At 37.3% G+C, this 13682-nt stretch overlaps 1 protein-coding gene across 1 annotated transcript in view; it reads left to right on the top strand.

The window, feature by feature from the left end:
* The first annotated feature begins 2085 nt into the window (after window positions 1–2085).
* The window catches only part of LOC119791111 (ankyrin-3-like), a 241780-nt gene continuing 230183 nt past the window's right edge, over window positions 2086–13682 (top strand). The window contains exon 1 of the mRNA XM_038297004.1: window positions 2086–2374. Within this exon, the coding sequence (XP_038152932.1) occupies window positions 2339–2374 (36 nt within the window). The 5' untranslated portion in view covers window positions 2086–2338. The remainder of the gene's footprint in view (window positions 2375–13682) is intronic.

Genomic DNA, 13682 nt, shown 5'->3' with positions numbered 1-13682 from the left:
ACCACAGTCTGTAGCTAATCTCTCTCCTTGGATTGAGTTCTACTGTGGACCCTGTGAAAGGTAAAGGGAGAAAGTTTCAGGTATTCAAATTGAGCCCCTGATTGTTGGACTGTCTGCTTTTGATGGAATAGTGATAGGAGAGATGTTAGCTTGGGGGACTAATGTTAGCTGCCTTTCATGAATGATGTAAATCAAAGAGAAATAATTAAAGAAACCCCCCAAAAACATGACACTTTGACACTGTCAAAACAAGTTTTAACTGCAGTTTGAATACTTTTACTTTTTTTTTTATAGATGTCAAAAGACTTGAATATATTTCCATGTAAATACTGACACGATTTCTAAATTAAACAAATAACGCACAAATAAATATTGCTGTAAAGGTGTTTAGAATATACGTCCATCAATGTATACTTTTTATGTCCGGACTAGAATGAGGGGTTGGAATATAGCTGCGTTTTCCTCTAAAGAAAACAGCCAGAGCTGGCTAAAAACTCACAAACCCATATAGGGGGAAACATTATGGCCAAAATAAATCAAACTTGTGCTTTTGGAAGTTTGTCACAAAATCAAAACTAATCATAAGACTAACTGTGAAAGATTGTAATGGGGACAGCATATAATCACTTCATTAGCTGTTATATGCTGTTAGCTAACATATCTCGCAAATATTTAAATCTCATATTTAAGAGTAAGATTCAGGCTATATTTAGATTTAAAATAGACTTATTAGATATAATATTAAGATATGATATAGCTTTCATTTAGAAATAAATTTACCATTCATATAAAGGATAAAATGGATTATACAAATTTAATTTAGCTTTAAATTCAATGTTTTTGTTTGCCACTATGCATGAGAAAGAGCCTAAAATTTAAGGTGTGTTTTATTTATTTATTTAAAAACTGTAATAGTTCTACATTCTACTCTATTGTTTTGTGTCTGTGGGTGTGTGTGCATTGAATATGCATCTAGGCCAACATCATGTGGTTGCTCCCCCCAAAAGAAATAAAATAAAATGAAAAGGTGTGAATGGCAATGGTAACATGAAAATGCTCCTATATAAATATTTAGTCCTTGTTGTAAAGGGATTAAAATTCAAACCAGTCTTTATCAAAGCAAACTTTATTCCTTTGGATATGGAAACAAGTAATTACACTATAATAACCCTCTCGACATATCTAGTCAGTATTTGTGCTCCAATCTCAACAGGTTCCTTCAGAAATGCACACCCACTCTTGAGCAAAAGTAGGAAATAGTCAAAACTATCAATACCGGTACTTAAATGCTGTATGTAGATACAATAATATGGGATGGTGTTGGTTAATTCATTGTACACATAATGTACACATTAATTTTAGGTTGCTAGATTATTTTCACATTTAAATGTTGTCAAATTGTGTTAAACTTTGGGTTATTCTGTTGGAAAGTTCAACAGCTGAGATACAATTTGTGGAGCTGCTTAAAGGGAATATGGAGGACCAACTCGGCCATATTAAAAAAAATACAGAAACAAATAATAAATGCTCAATAAATAAATAAGCATACAATTATTGCCCCCCAAAATACCAACCAATAGGCAGAAGTTGACCCTCTAGGACACACCCCTCCTTATTTGCATAATGAAGCAGAAATGCAAACAGATATGTAAAAACGACAGGCAGAAATAAATAGCATTGAAGAAATATATATGGTAAAAAATACAAAGAAAGAATAATACAAAAATATTACACATAAATAAATACTTAAAAAAGAAGTAATAAATAAAGTTGAAGAATTATTAAAATAGCAAATAAATAAAACAGCTAATTAAAAGAGATTCATACATTTATGTCTCACTGTATATTTTAATTTCTACCTACATTTATTAGTTTATTGTATTTTGGGTGGCAATAAATTGTATTCCTATTTATTTATCGAGCATTTATTTATTTGTGTATTCATTTTTTAATATGGCAGAGTTGGTCCTCCATAGCTTCTGGACGCGTCCTTTCAATGTATTTATTTTAACCCAAAAGAACAACTCTGCCCCCTAGCGGCGGGTTTCCTCCTCACCTTAAAGTTCGGCGGAGTCGCTGCTCCGAGCAGCTGCGGTAACAGTACACTCCCCCCGGTTTAGCTGGAGTTTCCAGCGGCGCAAAAAACTCCGCTGTCCCCCGGAATACTGATCCATCTCTGAGGGTAGCACACCGCGGGTTGGTCCGAGAGGGTGGATCTGCTACAGATGCTTCACCCTCTTTTGAGTTACCACTGTGGATCTTTTACAGCGTGAGGATCTGTGGAAAAAAAAACTCACCTGAGAGCAGCAGCTGCAGAGCGCACTACTTTTTCTCCAACATGGCCTCTTCCGCCACAGGTGACCGCGAGGAGCAGGTAAGAGATTTAGTGTTTTCTTGACCCCGAAAGGAGCAAATTGTGTGTTTTTCCCCCCCGCTCACACTTTTGTTTAATTCAGGGAAGCCACATTTTTAATCAGTTGGAGTCCCAAAGTCAAAGATCAGTAGTTAATTGTCTATATATAATAACTGTAATTCAGATTTCCGTTAAAGGTGTGTTTCTAGGTATAAAATAATTATTTTAATAGTTTTTTTCTTTTGGTTTGAGTCTGAGTTTACTTTTACCAATATTATCAGCCTCCTGTATATAATTGTGGAATTAAACTACAAAACGCCTCCTATGATGATCAGATCCTGTATCCCAGACATACAGGTGCATCTGAGTAAATAACAGAACCACGTTTTATTTCAGTAATGATTTTAAAAGTGAAGGGTTCTTACAGTGATGTATTAAAGTAGTAGTAAATTAAAGTAGTGGTAATATTAAAGAGTAATTCTGGTTAATATTGTTAAATATGGATTACATCTCATGAAAACTAAAGTTTATGAAATAATATGTTGATAATTTAACTAAATAAGTTATATATACTATGGATTTTAATCTTAAGTAGAACTTTAAATGCTATTTGAAAAAAAACTACCTTATTATTTTGAGGACAGTTTTTATAGTGCTGTATTTATACATAATGGTGGAAAAATAAGTGAAGGGTAAAAAATTTACAGCTTTTTGAAGAGAAAACCTGAATAATGAAGAGTGTCACTTTTTCTCTTTAATTTAAGATTACTTATTTTTCTGGGTTTCCATTATAATCCAATGAAATCGACTTAGTTTAAGACAAAACAAAGAGGACACAGGTTAGAGTCACCCCACCTGAAACAAACATTCACAGTTTTGACATGAAACTCTCATTACCTTCTTCAGAGCCACTGGGTTAGGGGCTAATCTATTTTTTTCTCCTGCAGTGCAAAGTTTAAGCAAATAGACACATCTAATATTTAGACTAGAGAAAAAAAAACTGGAATATTACATTTTACTTTTTATATATTTTAATGTAGTTTTCTTAAAGAGTGCATTTGTTTAGAAAATGACAGAAAAAGATTTGTGGTTTTATAACAGTAAAACATAAGGTCCTTTATAAGAAAATACTAGAAATAGCTTCTATAATCATATAAGAAGCAAGATGTGAAATAATTTTAAGGATTTTGTAAATATGGGAGCTCTCTGTGGTTTAAAAACAGTTATGAATAAAAAAAAATGCTTTAACAGGATTGTTTATTCCAATCTGCCATTAAGGCGCTTTCGATTTAGAGTTTCAGCCTAGATTGCTGTCTAGGCTTTCACATTGGTTTTACATGAGCTAATTGAGATTAGATCATTTGCAGATGTTTGTATTGTTTTCTACCATTATGGATTTAGCTGCAGTCGCTGTTATTAGAGAATGGTTTTAAAGTCGAAAGAGTGCAAGTGCACGGCTCACTAAAGCCATCATGCATGTTAGAATTTTCACTTTTTGTCGCATTACCACATTTGCACAGTGGCAGGAAGAAAGCCATTGTTGAGGGAGGTACCATTTTTATTTGGTCAGAAGCCTTATTTGAGACAGAAGCAAACAAGTAAGAAAAGGTGCTCTAGTCATAGTAATTCTGTTTAGTTATTTCTATATCACCAATTTTCAACTTATGTCATCTCAGGCTCTTCAGTGTCAGTTCAGTCAAAACATACAGATTGTTTAAAAGCTTTCAGAGAGATCCAGCAGATCAAATTGTTGACTTTACAGGATTTGGGTCTGCTGGTTGAGCATGTAGCAACAGAAAACGATAAAACTCTATGCCTTAGTGGGAAATGCAATGGTTGGATGAAGGCTATGGTGTTTTTTTTCAGACAGGCTGACACAGCCATACTTCTCGTCTGTGAAACCCATCATTTTCAGGTCTTGTGCCACACAAGAGCAGTTCATTGCTTTATCGAGCAAAGCGCAATGCACTGCTCTGTAAGCTTGCATGCACGCCCAGTCAAAGTTTGACTGCGGTGTGCAATGACATGAGAATTATCTGGCTTTGAGCCAAAAACACAAGGAAGTGAAATTGAGAAAAGTCAATGATCCACACTTAGCCTAAGGTTAACCTGGAAGAAGTTGCTGTGGAAATGAAGCATTTTCATAAACGACAACTCCGCAAGCTCCTTTCTGGACCTGAGAGTTTTGTGCACCTGCAGCCTCTTTCTTTGCTGCTGTTTTTCTTTCAACTAGCAGACCTAGTCATAGTGCTTTATTAGCATGGGAAAAATGCACATTTGCTACTAACATCAAAATAGAAAAAAATTAACGCGCCAACCATCTAGAGTACTGTATCGGCTAAATACAGAAAGACGCAGATCTTTGCAACGCGCAAATCACTCTGTCTAAAAAGGGCCACAGCTTTAATGATCTTGCTGAACAAACCTCCACTTTGGTTGCATTGTATATTGGAAGGAACATTCTGTAAGGTGGGTTTGTTCAGCAGGTACAGGGAAGCTGGTCAGAGTTGAGAGGATAAATAAAATTAGACATAGAAATAACATTAAGGCAAACCAGACTGGGACAGGGGTTAAATTTTATAGTAAGAAGACTACCTTAGCATGCAGCCAGAGCTACAATGAAACGATTATGATCAAAGCATATTCCGGTGTTAAAATGCACTTGTCAAAGTCCAGACAGATTAAAGTTAAAGTCTGTGGCGAGATTTAGAATTTAGATTCACTTTAAAATACTTTCAAGAATTGACAAAAATGTCAGTTTTTAAATTAAACAGAGTAAGCCATACCCCGAAAGAGTTGCAGATGTGATTGCAAAAAAATATTGACACAAATGGGCCGATTAAAAATACAAGGGACACCTTGAAGTGAAAGATGATTTTCAGGAAGTGTTGGACTTGGATGGATCCATGGGCAGACCGGCAGATGGAGGCAGAAAGGAGGGTTTAATTATTTAATAAGAAAACCTGCAAACGGAAGTGGCCTCACTCACCACCTCAGTTTGCTGTTTTGAAAGAACGGATGGAACCAGTATTCCACCCTGTAGGGTGAAAAAAAAACTGATAGCTACGTAGGTGGTAAGACATGATCTAAACAAAAGCTGAACACAGGTGAGGCTGATGTGGATGATTGGTGCCAAACAAGAAAGGCAGCAGCTAAATGAGATGGGACTGATTGCAAAGAAACAAAAACATAAGAGAAAAACAGCAAAACCAATTGGAAACCTTTAGCCAATGAAGCCAGGCATGTAAGAAACTAAGATACATTGAAGAAAAACATCTGACTAATGTTTAACAAGAAAAAAAAGCCTATGGCAAGACCCAAATTTCTTAAAGTAAACCTTAAAACCTTAAGATAAACACCAAACAGTAAAGATGTTGAAAGCAGCACTTAAAGTTCACAATTAAAATAAGAGAAAACATATAAAAGTAAATGAAAGACTCAAATGACCCCAAATTATGATGGATGATCCGCAAAATTGAAAACGTATTTAAAGGTTCGTATTCATATTATATTCCTATACAAAAAGACCAAATATCATTCAATCATAATAAAATAAGGTTATACACACCAAACATCCTTCCTGATGGTGTTAAGTTTGTCCTTTTGAAGTCCTTTTTGAAAAAGCCGTTATAATTTGCCCCTAGAAGGACTGTTAATCATCCTCCATTACCTCCAGCACAGACTGTCACTGCCCACTGCCCAGCATCGGTGCCTTTCTGCAGGGGTAGATTTATAAGGAAGTACCACCGAATCCGAGAGTCGTCCAGACGCAGCTCCGGATGAACTAAGGTGGACTGTTTTTCTTCAGATCTTCTGGGGCTTTTCCGAAAAATTATGGTCTCCCCAAGGCGATTCAAAAGTTGTCCATAGAGAACTATTTTGGTATTAGTCTGTGATGTTCAGAGATGGCAAAAGTACTCACCTTCCGTACTTGAGTAAAAGTACAGATACTTGTGTAAAAAAATACTCTGGTAAAAGTGGAAGTACTGATTAAACTTCTTTACTCAAGTAAAAGTAACAAAGTACAGGCTTGTAAATTTACTTAAAGTATAAAAGTAAAAGTAGAAACCACTTTTTTCATGCCGTTGCCTACATTTTAAATGGATGTCTGCCAATAGGACTAGATCTCCGTTGTGTTCATTTTCAATTATCTCGTCGTCCATACTACTATGCTAACGCCACCGCCACCAAGCTGCAGTGATTTGCCGTGAATGAATACCGCCGAATCTGTCGATTCATCTTGTAGTGGTGTGTCTAATGCAACGTAGATTCCCATCCAATTAGACTGAATTTGGTATTGATGACGTGAAAAATAATAACAGTAACTCCATTGAAATGATTCAAAACTAAAGTAACGAGCCAATTTTTTAAAATGTAAGGAGTAGAAAGTACAGATATTTGTGTAAAAATGTAAGGAGTAGAAGTAAAAAGTTGCCATAAAAATAAGTAGTAAAGTAAAGTAAAAATATCAGAAAAATCTACTTGAGTACAGTAACGAAGTATTTGTACTTCGTTACTTCCCATCTCTGGTGATGTTAAAGTGGTAGGGTAGCGGCCGTTCCAACGGTTGCAGTTCCAATTCTCAGGCTAACAAAAGAAGCCAAACGACCCCCATTCCAAAGGGGTGGACCCCTTCGTCTCTTTCAATCTGCATGTTTTCAAAACAAAACAAGGTTTTGATAGGCTACTGTATAAAGCCTCGATTTCAACGCTATTCCTGACATTTTGAATTGAAAAAGTTTCCTGGATGGGAAGCGCAACGTCTTCAAACTTGACAACAAAGTCCACTGGATTGTTTTTAAGTTTTTTTTGTTGTTGTTGGAACAACGCTTATGCTGCATTCCGAGCACTATTCAAGTCTTATCCCTACAGTAAGCTTTTTTTCTTGCAATTTTCACAACTTGATCTTGGACTTTTCATTTTTTTTTTAACAGCTTAACTTGGAGATTAGCTTGATGAGCCCAATACTTCCTTGTTTACCCTCTGTGCACATGCGCAGCATCATACCGTAATAACTATTGTAAATATACACAAAGAGCTTTATTTAAAAACAAACTGAGCAAAAACAAAGAATCAAACACAAACATAAAAAATCATTTTCCAGCAAGATGTGATCATCTTTCTTAAAAATGTTGTTAGCTGCCAGAGTAAGCGACTGGAATATATATCTTAAAAAAATGATAATATGACTATGAATTTTTAACTCATGTCCTTAAATCCTCTTGACTAAAGCCTCAAAAAGCAACCTTGACCTCTCACTGCTTTATAGCAAGTAGTCTTAACAGGGACTTATCAGGATTCACAATTGTAAAAATTTCACAACCAGTCTTGAAGATACTACTTGTCTGTCTGTAAGGTGTGTGCATTTTCTGCCTCCTTTCCTCTATCCTAATTTAAGGCATTACAGTGTAGTATAACTTTTAGTCTTTGTGGCGGCTAAAATCGTGTTTTCTTTCCTGCCAGTTGGTTCTTTGAAGGAGATGACAAATTTGAAGAGAAACATTTTCCACTTATAATAATCTGTCAAGAGCACAGTGTTGACGTTTGTGTATGCTTTGCCAGCTTGCATGCAGGAACAGGATCGACCGCATAGCTTTACCCAGGAAAGATTCTGTGCACCTCAGGGGATTGCTGTCATAAATTTCAAGATGTTATGATAGCAGAGTATTCCTGCATTGTGAATAAAGATATTTCTAGGGAATTTACCTGTAAAAGTAATTGAATGGAACAAAATTTATTGTTCATGGGATTTTTTTTCTGCAAACATGAAACCTAAATATATATCCTTTAGCTCAATTATGTGGAACTTATTTTATATGTGCCACTTCAGCCTCATCTGGTCTTTAAGAAAGGTTGGTTGCAGCTAAATGAAGCTTTTGACTTCACTACTTTATTTTACAAAGAGCATATTGCTTTACATAATCATCATCAAACTTTTATTTAACCAGGTTAAAACAACAAGAAGGATTCAAGAGACCAACTCAAAGTTCAACCTGAATAATATGACTTTGCAATCATTTGATTTCCAATTTTAGACACTTTTGTACTTTAAAAATACATACACTGCAAAAACGATCTAAAAATGAGTAAAAATGTTGTAAAATAAGTGTATTTACCCTTAGTTTGAGTAGATAAGACGATCTGCCTATGGAATTAGAGTTTTACCCTTAAAATAAGATATTTAGATATTATGAAGTTATTTTTTCTTATTTAAAGCATAAACTGCCTTATTCATTGGCAAAGCGTCTCACATACCTTCTTAATTCAAGAAAAAAATGCAGTTATTTAAAAGAAAATTGAATTACTGAGATTTATATTTTTTGCAGTATATGCCTTTACTTTATCACATAATATGCTGTTGAGAATAGAATTGTTTGTCTTGATTCGGTCTGCAGGCTCATGTCTATGCATCAACAGTGCTGTTTTTAATTCTAAGATACATATTTGAACTGACCAAATCTGTTAAATTCTATAATCTTTTTCTATTGCATGGTGTTACTTATTTGTGTGTTCATGCGTCTATCTGTCTGCAGTTTCTCCTGGCTTAATGGTTGACCACAGATTGTAGTGGGAAATGGAAGGCCACTCATTTCCAAAGTACTGCTGCCAGTTGCCAAGACTGTGCTGGAGGTTTATTGTGGAAGAGCAAACAATGCATGTGAGGCTCCACCTATGTCCGGGTGAAAAGCTAATGGTCACCACAATGATTGTGCTGTGTGTGTGTACAGGGTGGTCTGACAGGATCAAAAGAAGAAGTGTTGTGTTACGGGAATATATGGGATTTTATGGGATGCCATGAATGAGTTCAACAAAAAAAGTGCTTTAGTTTTATGGACCAGCTCTGTCATGGAGACGGGCTTCCTTTATCAACAGGTTTTTGGCATGTTCCAACAATAGTTAATTCACAACAGAGGAAAAAAATAAGCACAGCTGGGGAACAAAGTGGAGAACAAATCTTCTGAAATGAAAGTTCTGTATGGAGGGATTTTTCCCTCCATACATTTTGCATGTTGCACACACAAATAAAGCATGTTGCACTCAAATAAATCTTATTGTTCACAAATAAAACTTGTGTTACAAACTCTCCTCTAATGTCACACACAAATAAAACTTTTTTTTCAAACTGTCCTTAAATGTTGCACACACACAAAAATTAGTTTTACAAACCGGACTCTAACATTGCTGACTGCGCTGTGCGGAGATGCAGGGGGAACCGCGTTCCGATGGGGAAACGCAGCTCGACGTAACACCTGCACATTTCAGTTGTTTTGATTGTATGGCGCCACCTGCTGTCGGTTAGTCAGAATGACAATTCTCCATGTATCACGTGACTTTCGGCAGTGCGGTTTGTAAAACAAATGTTTGTGTGTGTGCAACCTTTAAGGACAGTTTGAAAAAAAAAATTTTTTTTTGTGACATTAGAGGAGAGTTTGTAACACAAGCTATATTTGTGAACAATAAGATTTATTTGAGTGCAACATGTTAATTTGTGAGTGATACGATTTGTTTGTGTGAAACATGCTTTATGCATTTGCAACATGCTTTATGTGTGTGTGCAACATGCATTTTTGTACACAACGTTTTGGCAGGAAAAATCACTCCATAGTTTTGTTTTAATATTTCATTTTGATAAAACCTTAGTAAGAGTGATCTCAGTTTGGAGAGAAATTCTTGTAGTATGTGTGAAGCTAGCAGCCTGCTGAGATTTTTTTCTTTTTGGTAAAAGGGCTTACCGTACAGGGCACCATTTTATCACAAGCACACAAAAAGGCAAAAAATATATAATCCAAACTTTTATTCAAATTGTATCTAATTAGAACAATTCTGTGTTCAGAAATAACAGTTTTTACCAGTTCATCAAGGCCACCATTATTGGCACATCCAAAAATTCCTTTAAAAGGCATACAGATTTATGTAACGGATGACATCTTTGCTTAAAAAGTCTCTCAAAACCTCCAGGTACTGTCGGTATAGGATAAAAAAATTCAGCATGCTCCTGATAAATGAGACAATTCTTTTAGGACTTTCCACTTGGAATAGATATGCTGGATGTATGTTTTTGTTTACTGTCATTGTCATGTTTTAAAATACGATAACTGACACCGTTATTCTGCAAATGGCCTTAATGACCATAATAATCAATTACTTACCTAGAGATAAGACCCGTGACCTTTTTGAACGTAGTAATATTACCAAGCCAATGTGTTATGTATGTGATAAAATAATAGATTATTGAATGGTACTATTTTGTGTTCTATGTGGAAGAACACCGAATATGATATCAGCGCATTGATCTCACTGTGTTCTGGAAAATATGTTGAATAAAAACTAAGTCACGTTCCACTGGGGTTCTGCTCATTCTATATAGTTAAGTTATGGAAAGAAACATAACAAACTGGCGACGAGGTTTAAACTGATCCCCGATGTGCATGTAACGACAGAGAGGGGGAAAGCCTTGGAAGCAACAGAAAGATAAGAAAAGAAGAAAAAAAAATCCTCCGTCTGGACATTAATGTGGCTCACTAACTAACGATCTACAGAAAGAAAGTGAGTAACGAGCACCCCACCAAAAATGTTGCGAGGCGTAGGACAAATGAACATTTTTGAAAACGGCACAGAGGACTGGACAACATACGTGGAGCGAGTTGAACAGTACTGTCTGGCTAACAAAGTAGAGGATGAGAGGAAAGTCGCCGTGTTACTGAGCGTAATGGGGGCGAAAATGTATAACTTGCTGCGCAGCCTCATTACACCGGACAAACCGGCAAGCAAAAGTTTTAAGGAGATCACAGAGGTTCTCCAAAAACATTTCCAACCAAAGCCCCTTGTCATCGCCGAACGATTCAGATTTCATAAACGGAATCAGTTAAAAACAGAGTCCACTTCGGAGTACATCGCGGAGCTTCGGCGGCTGTCGGAGCACTGTCAGTTCGGGGAGGGGCTGTCAGATTCCCTGAGAGACCGTTTCGTCTGCGGGCTGCACAATGAAAGCACACAGACACGACTCCTCACAGAGGATAATCTGACATTGCAACGTGCATTAGAAATTGTTATATCCATGGAAACTGCAGCAAAAGATGCAGGAGAGCTTCAAGGAAAATTCACGGAGCAGTGTTCTGTCAATAAAATGCGTGCGCAGCCTAATGATAAATTACAGACCTGTTACAGATGCGGCAAAAAGTCACATAATGCCGCTAATTGGTGGTTTAAGGATAAAGAATGTCTCCAGTGCAACAAAAAGGGACATATACAGAAAATGTGCAGATCAAAACAATTTAAGAAAAACAAAACGTGGAACAAAGACAGGAAACTGCATGAATTAAATGAGACAGACTCAGCTTCTTCTCAGGAGCATTTGGCATGCTTGGAGCTGCATACAATGCAAGACAAGGAGAAATATAAAGATGCTATATGGCTCACTCCTAAAGTACAAGGGGTTATATTACAGATGGAACTGGATACTGGGTCAGCCCTTTCACTGATCTCATATGATGATTACAGAGAGAAGTTCCCAAATCTGAAATTAAAGCACACCTCAGTGAAACTAAAAACATACACAGGTGAAAGAATAAGTCCCTTGGGAAAAATAAAAGTGAAAGTGGAATATGAGAAAAACAAATGCAACCTTGAACTTTATGTTCTGAAAAATGGAGGTGTCCCATTATTTGGACGTGACTGGTTGAAACACTTCCAACTCAACTGGAAAGAAATAAAATCCATGAGACTGGCACCTGACCTGAGTGCAAGTTCTGTGGAGGAAAGACTGAAACAAACAATTGAGGAGCATGCTCCTGTGTTCAAAGAAGGAATTGGCACTCTGAAAAATATTAAAGCACAGATCATACTGGCTGATGATGCAAAACCCAGATTTCACAAGGCTCGTCCTGTACCATATGCTATACGACCCAAAGTCGAAGCAGAGCTGCAACGCTTGGAAGAGCAAGGAATACTCACCAAGGTGGAATGGTCAGACTGGGCTACACCAATAGTGTCAGTGAGCAAGAAAACAGGCGACAGCGTGAGAATCTGTGGTGATTTTAAGGTTTCAGTGAACCCAGTACTCCGCGTAGATCAGTACCCACTTCCGCGGATAGAAGGCATATTCACTGCAGTGGCTGGTGGCAAACACTTTTCAAAAATTGACCTCGCCCAAGCTTACCTACAGATGGAAGTGGAAGAGGCAGCTAAGAAATATCTAGTGATAAATACTCACAAAGGCCTATTCCAATACAACCGACTGGTATTTGGTATCGCCAGTGCTCCTGCAGTGTGGCAACGGGCTATGGATCAGGTTCTACAGGGCATTCCAGAAACACAATGTTTTCTGGATGACATTATTGTCACAGGTGTTGATGAAGAAACACATTTAGCTAACCTAGCAGCTGTCCTGGCAAGGTTAGAAAAATATGGATTGAGAGCGAACAGGAAAAAGTGTGAGTTCTTTAAAGATGCCATTGAGTATTGTGGACATCGCATTGACAAGTATGGACTCCACAAAACCAAAGACAAAGTTGAAGCAGTCTTGAAGGCACCAGAGCCTAAAACTGTCAGCGAATTACGCTCATTTTTAGGCTTAATTATTATCACAAGTTTCTGCCGAACCTGTCAACAGTCCTGCACCCGCTACACGCACTGTTGCAACAAAATGTCAAGTGGAACTGGACAAAAGACTGTGAAAAAGCATTTAATAGTGCTAAGCAGCTCATTACATCAGAGGAAGTGCTAACACACTTTGACCCAAATCTTCCTCTTCGCCTTGCATGTGATGCCTCTCCATACGGCATCGGTGCTGTGCTATCTCATAGAATGCCTGATGGAGTGGAACGACCAATCGCTTTTGCCTCAAGGTCCCTGAATGCAGCAGAGCGTAATTATGCGCAAATAGACAGAGAAGCACTAAGTCTAGTGTGGGGAGTGAAGAAGTTCAATCAATATTTATACGGAAGACACTTCACTCTGGTCACAGACCACCGACCACTGGTTTCCATCTTTAACCCTCAGAAAGGTGTGCCAACCATGGCTGCAGCAAGGTTACAGCGATGGGCTTTGTTCCTTGGCTCACACACCTACAGCATTGAATTTAAAGGGACAAAACTGCATGGAAACGCAGATGGACTTTCACGCCTTCCACAAACTCAAACCACTAAAGAAACTACTGATCCAGAAACTGTGTTTCACATTTCACAAATGGAACCTCTGCCTGTGACAAGTGCTCAGGTAAAAAGAGAAATAAGTCGGGACACAATCTTGTCCAAAGTATACGATTTTACTGTGAATGGCTGGCCATGTTCTATTGACACTCAGTTCTCTGCATACTTCAGCTGCAAAG

This window comes from Cyprinodon tularosa, unplaced genomic scaffold, assembly GCF_016077235.1.
Source record: "Cyprinodon tularosa strain WSP-4 unplaced genomic scaffold, ASM1607723v1 ctg38, whole genome shotgun sequence".
Lineage (NCBI taxonomy): Eukaryota > Metazoa > Chordata > Actinopteri > Cyprinodontiformes > Cyprinodontidae > Cyprinodon > Cyprinodon tularosa.
Note: the sequence above shows the minus strand (reverse complement) of the source record. Positions and strands in the feature narration are given on the sequence as shown.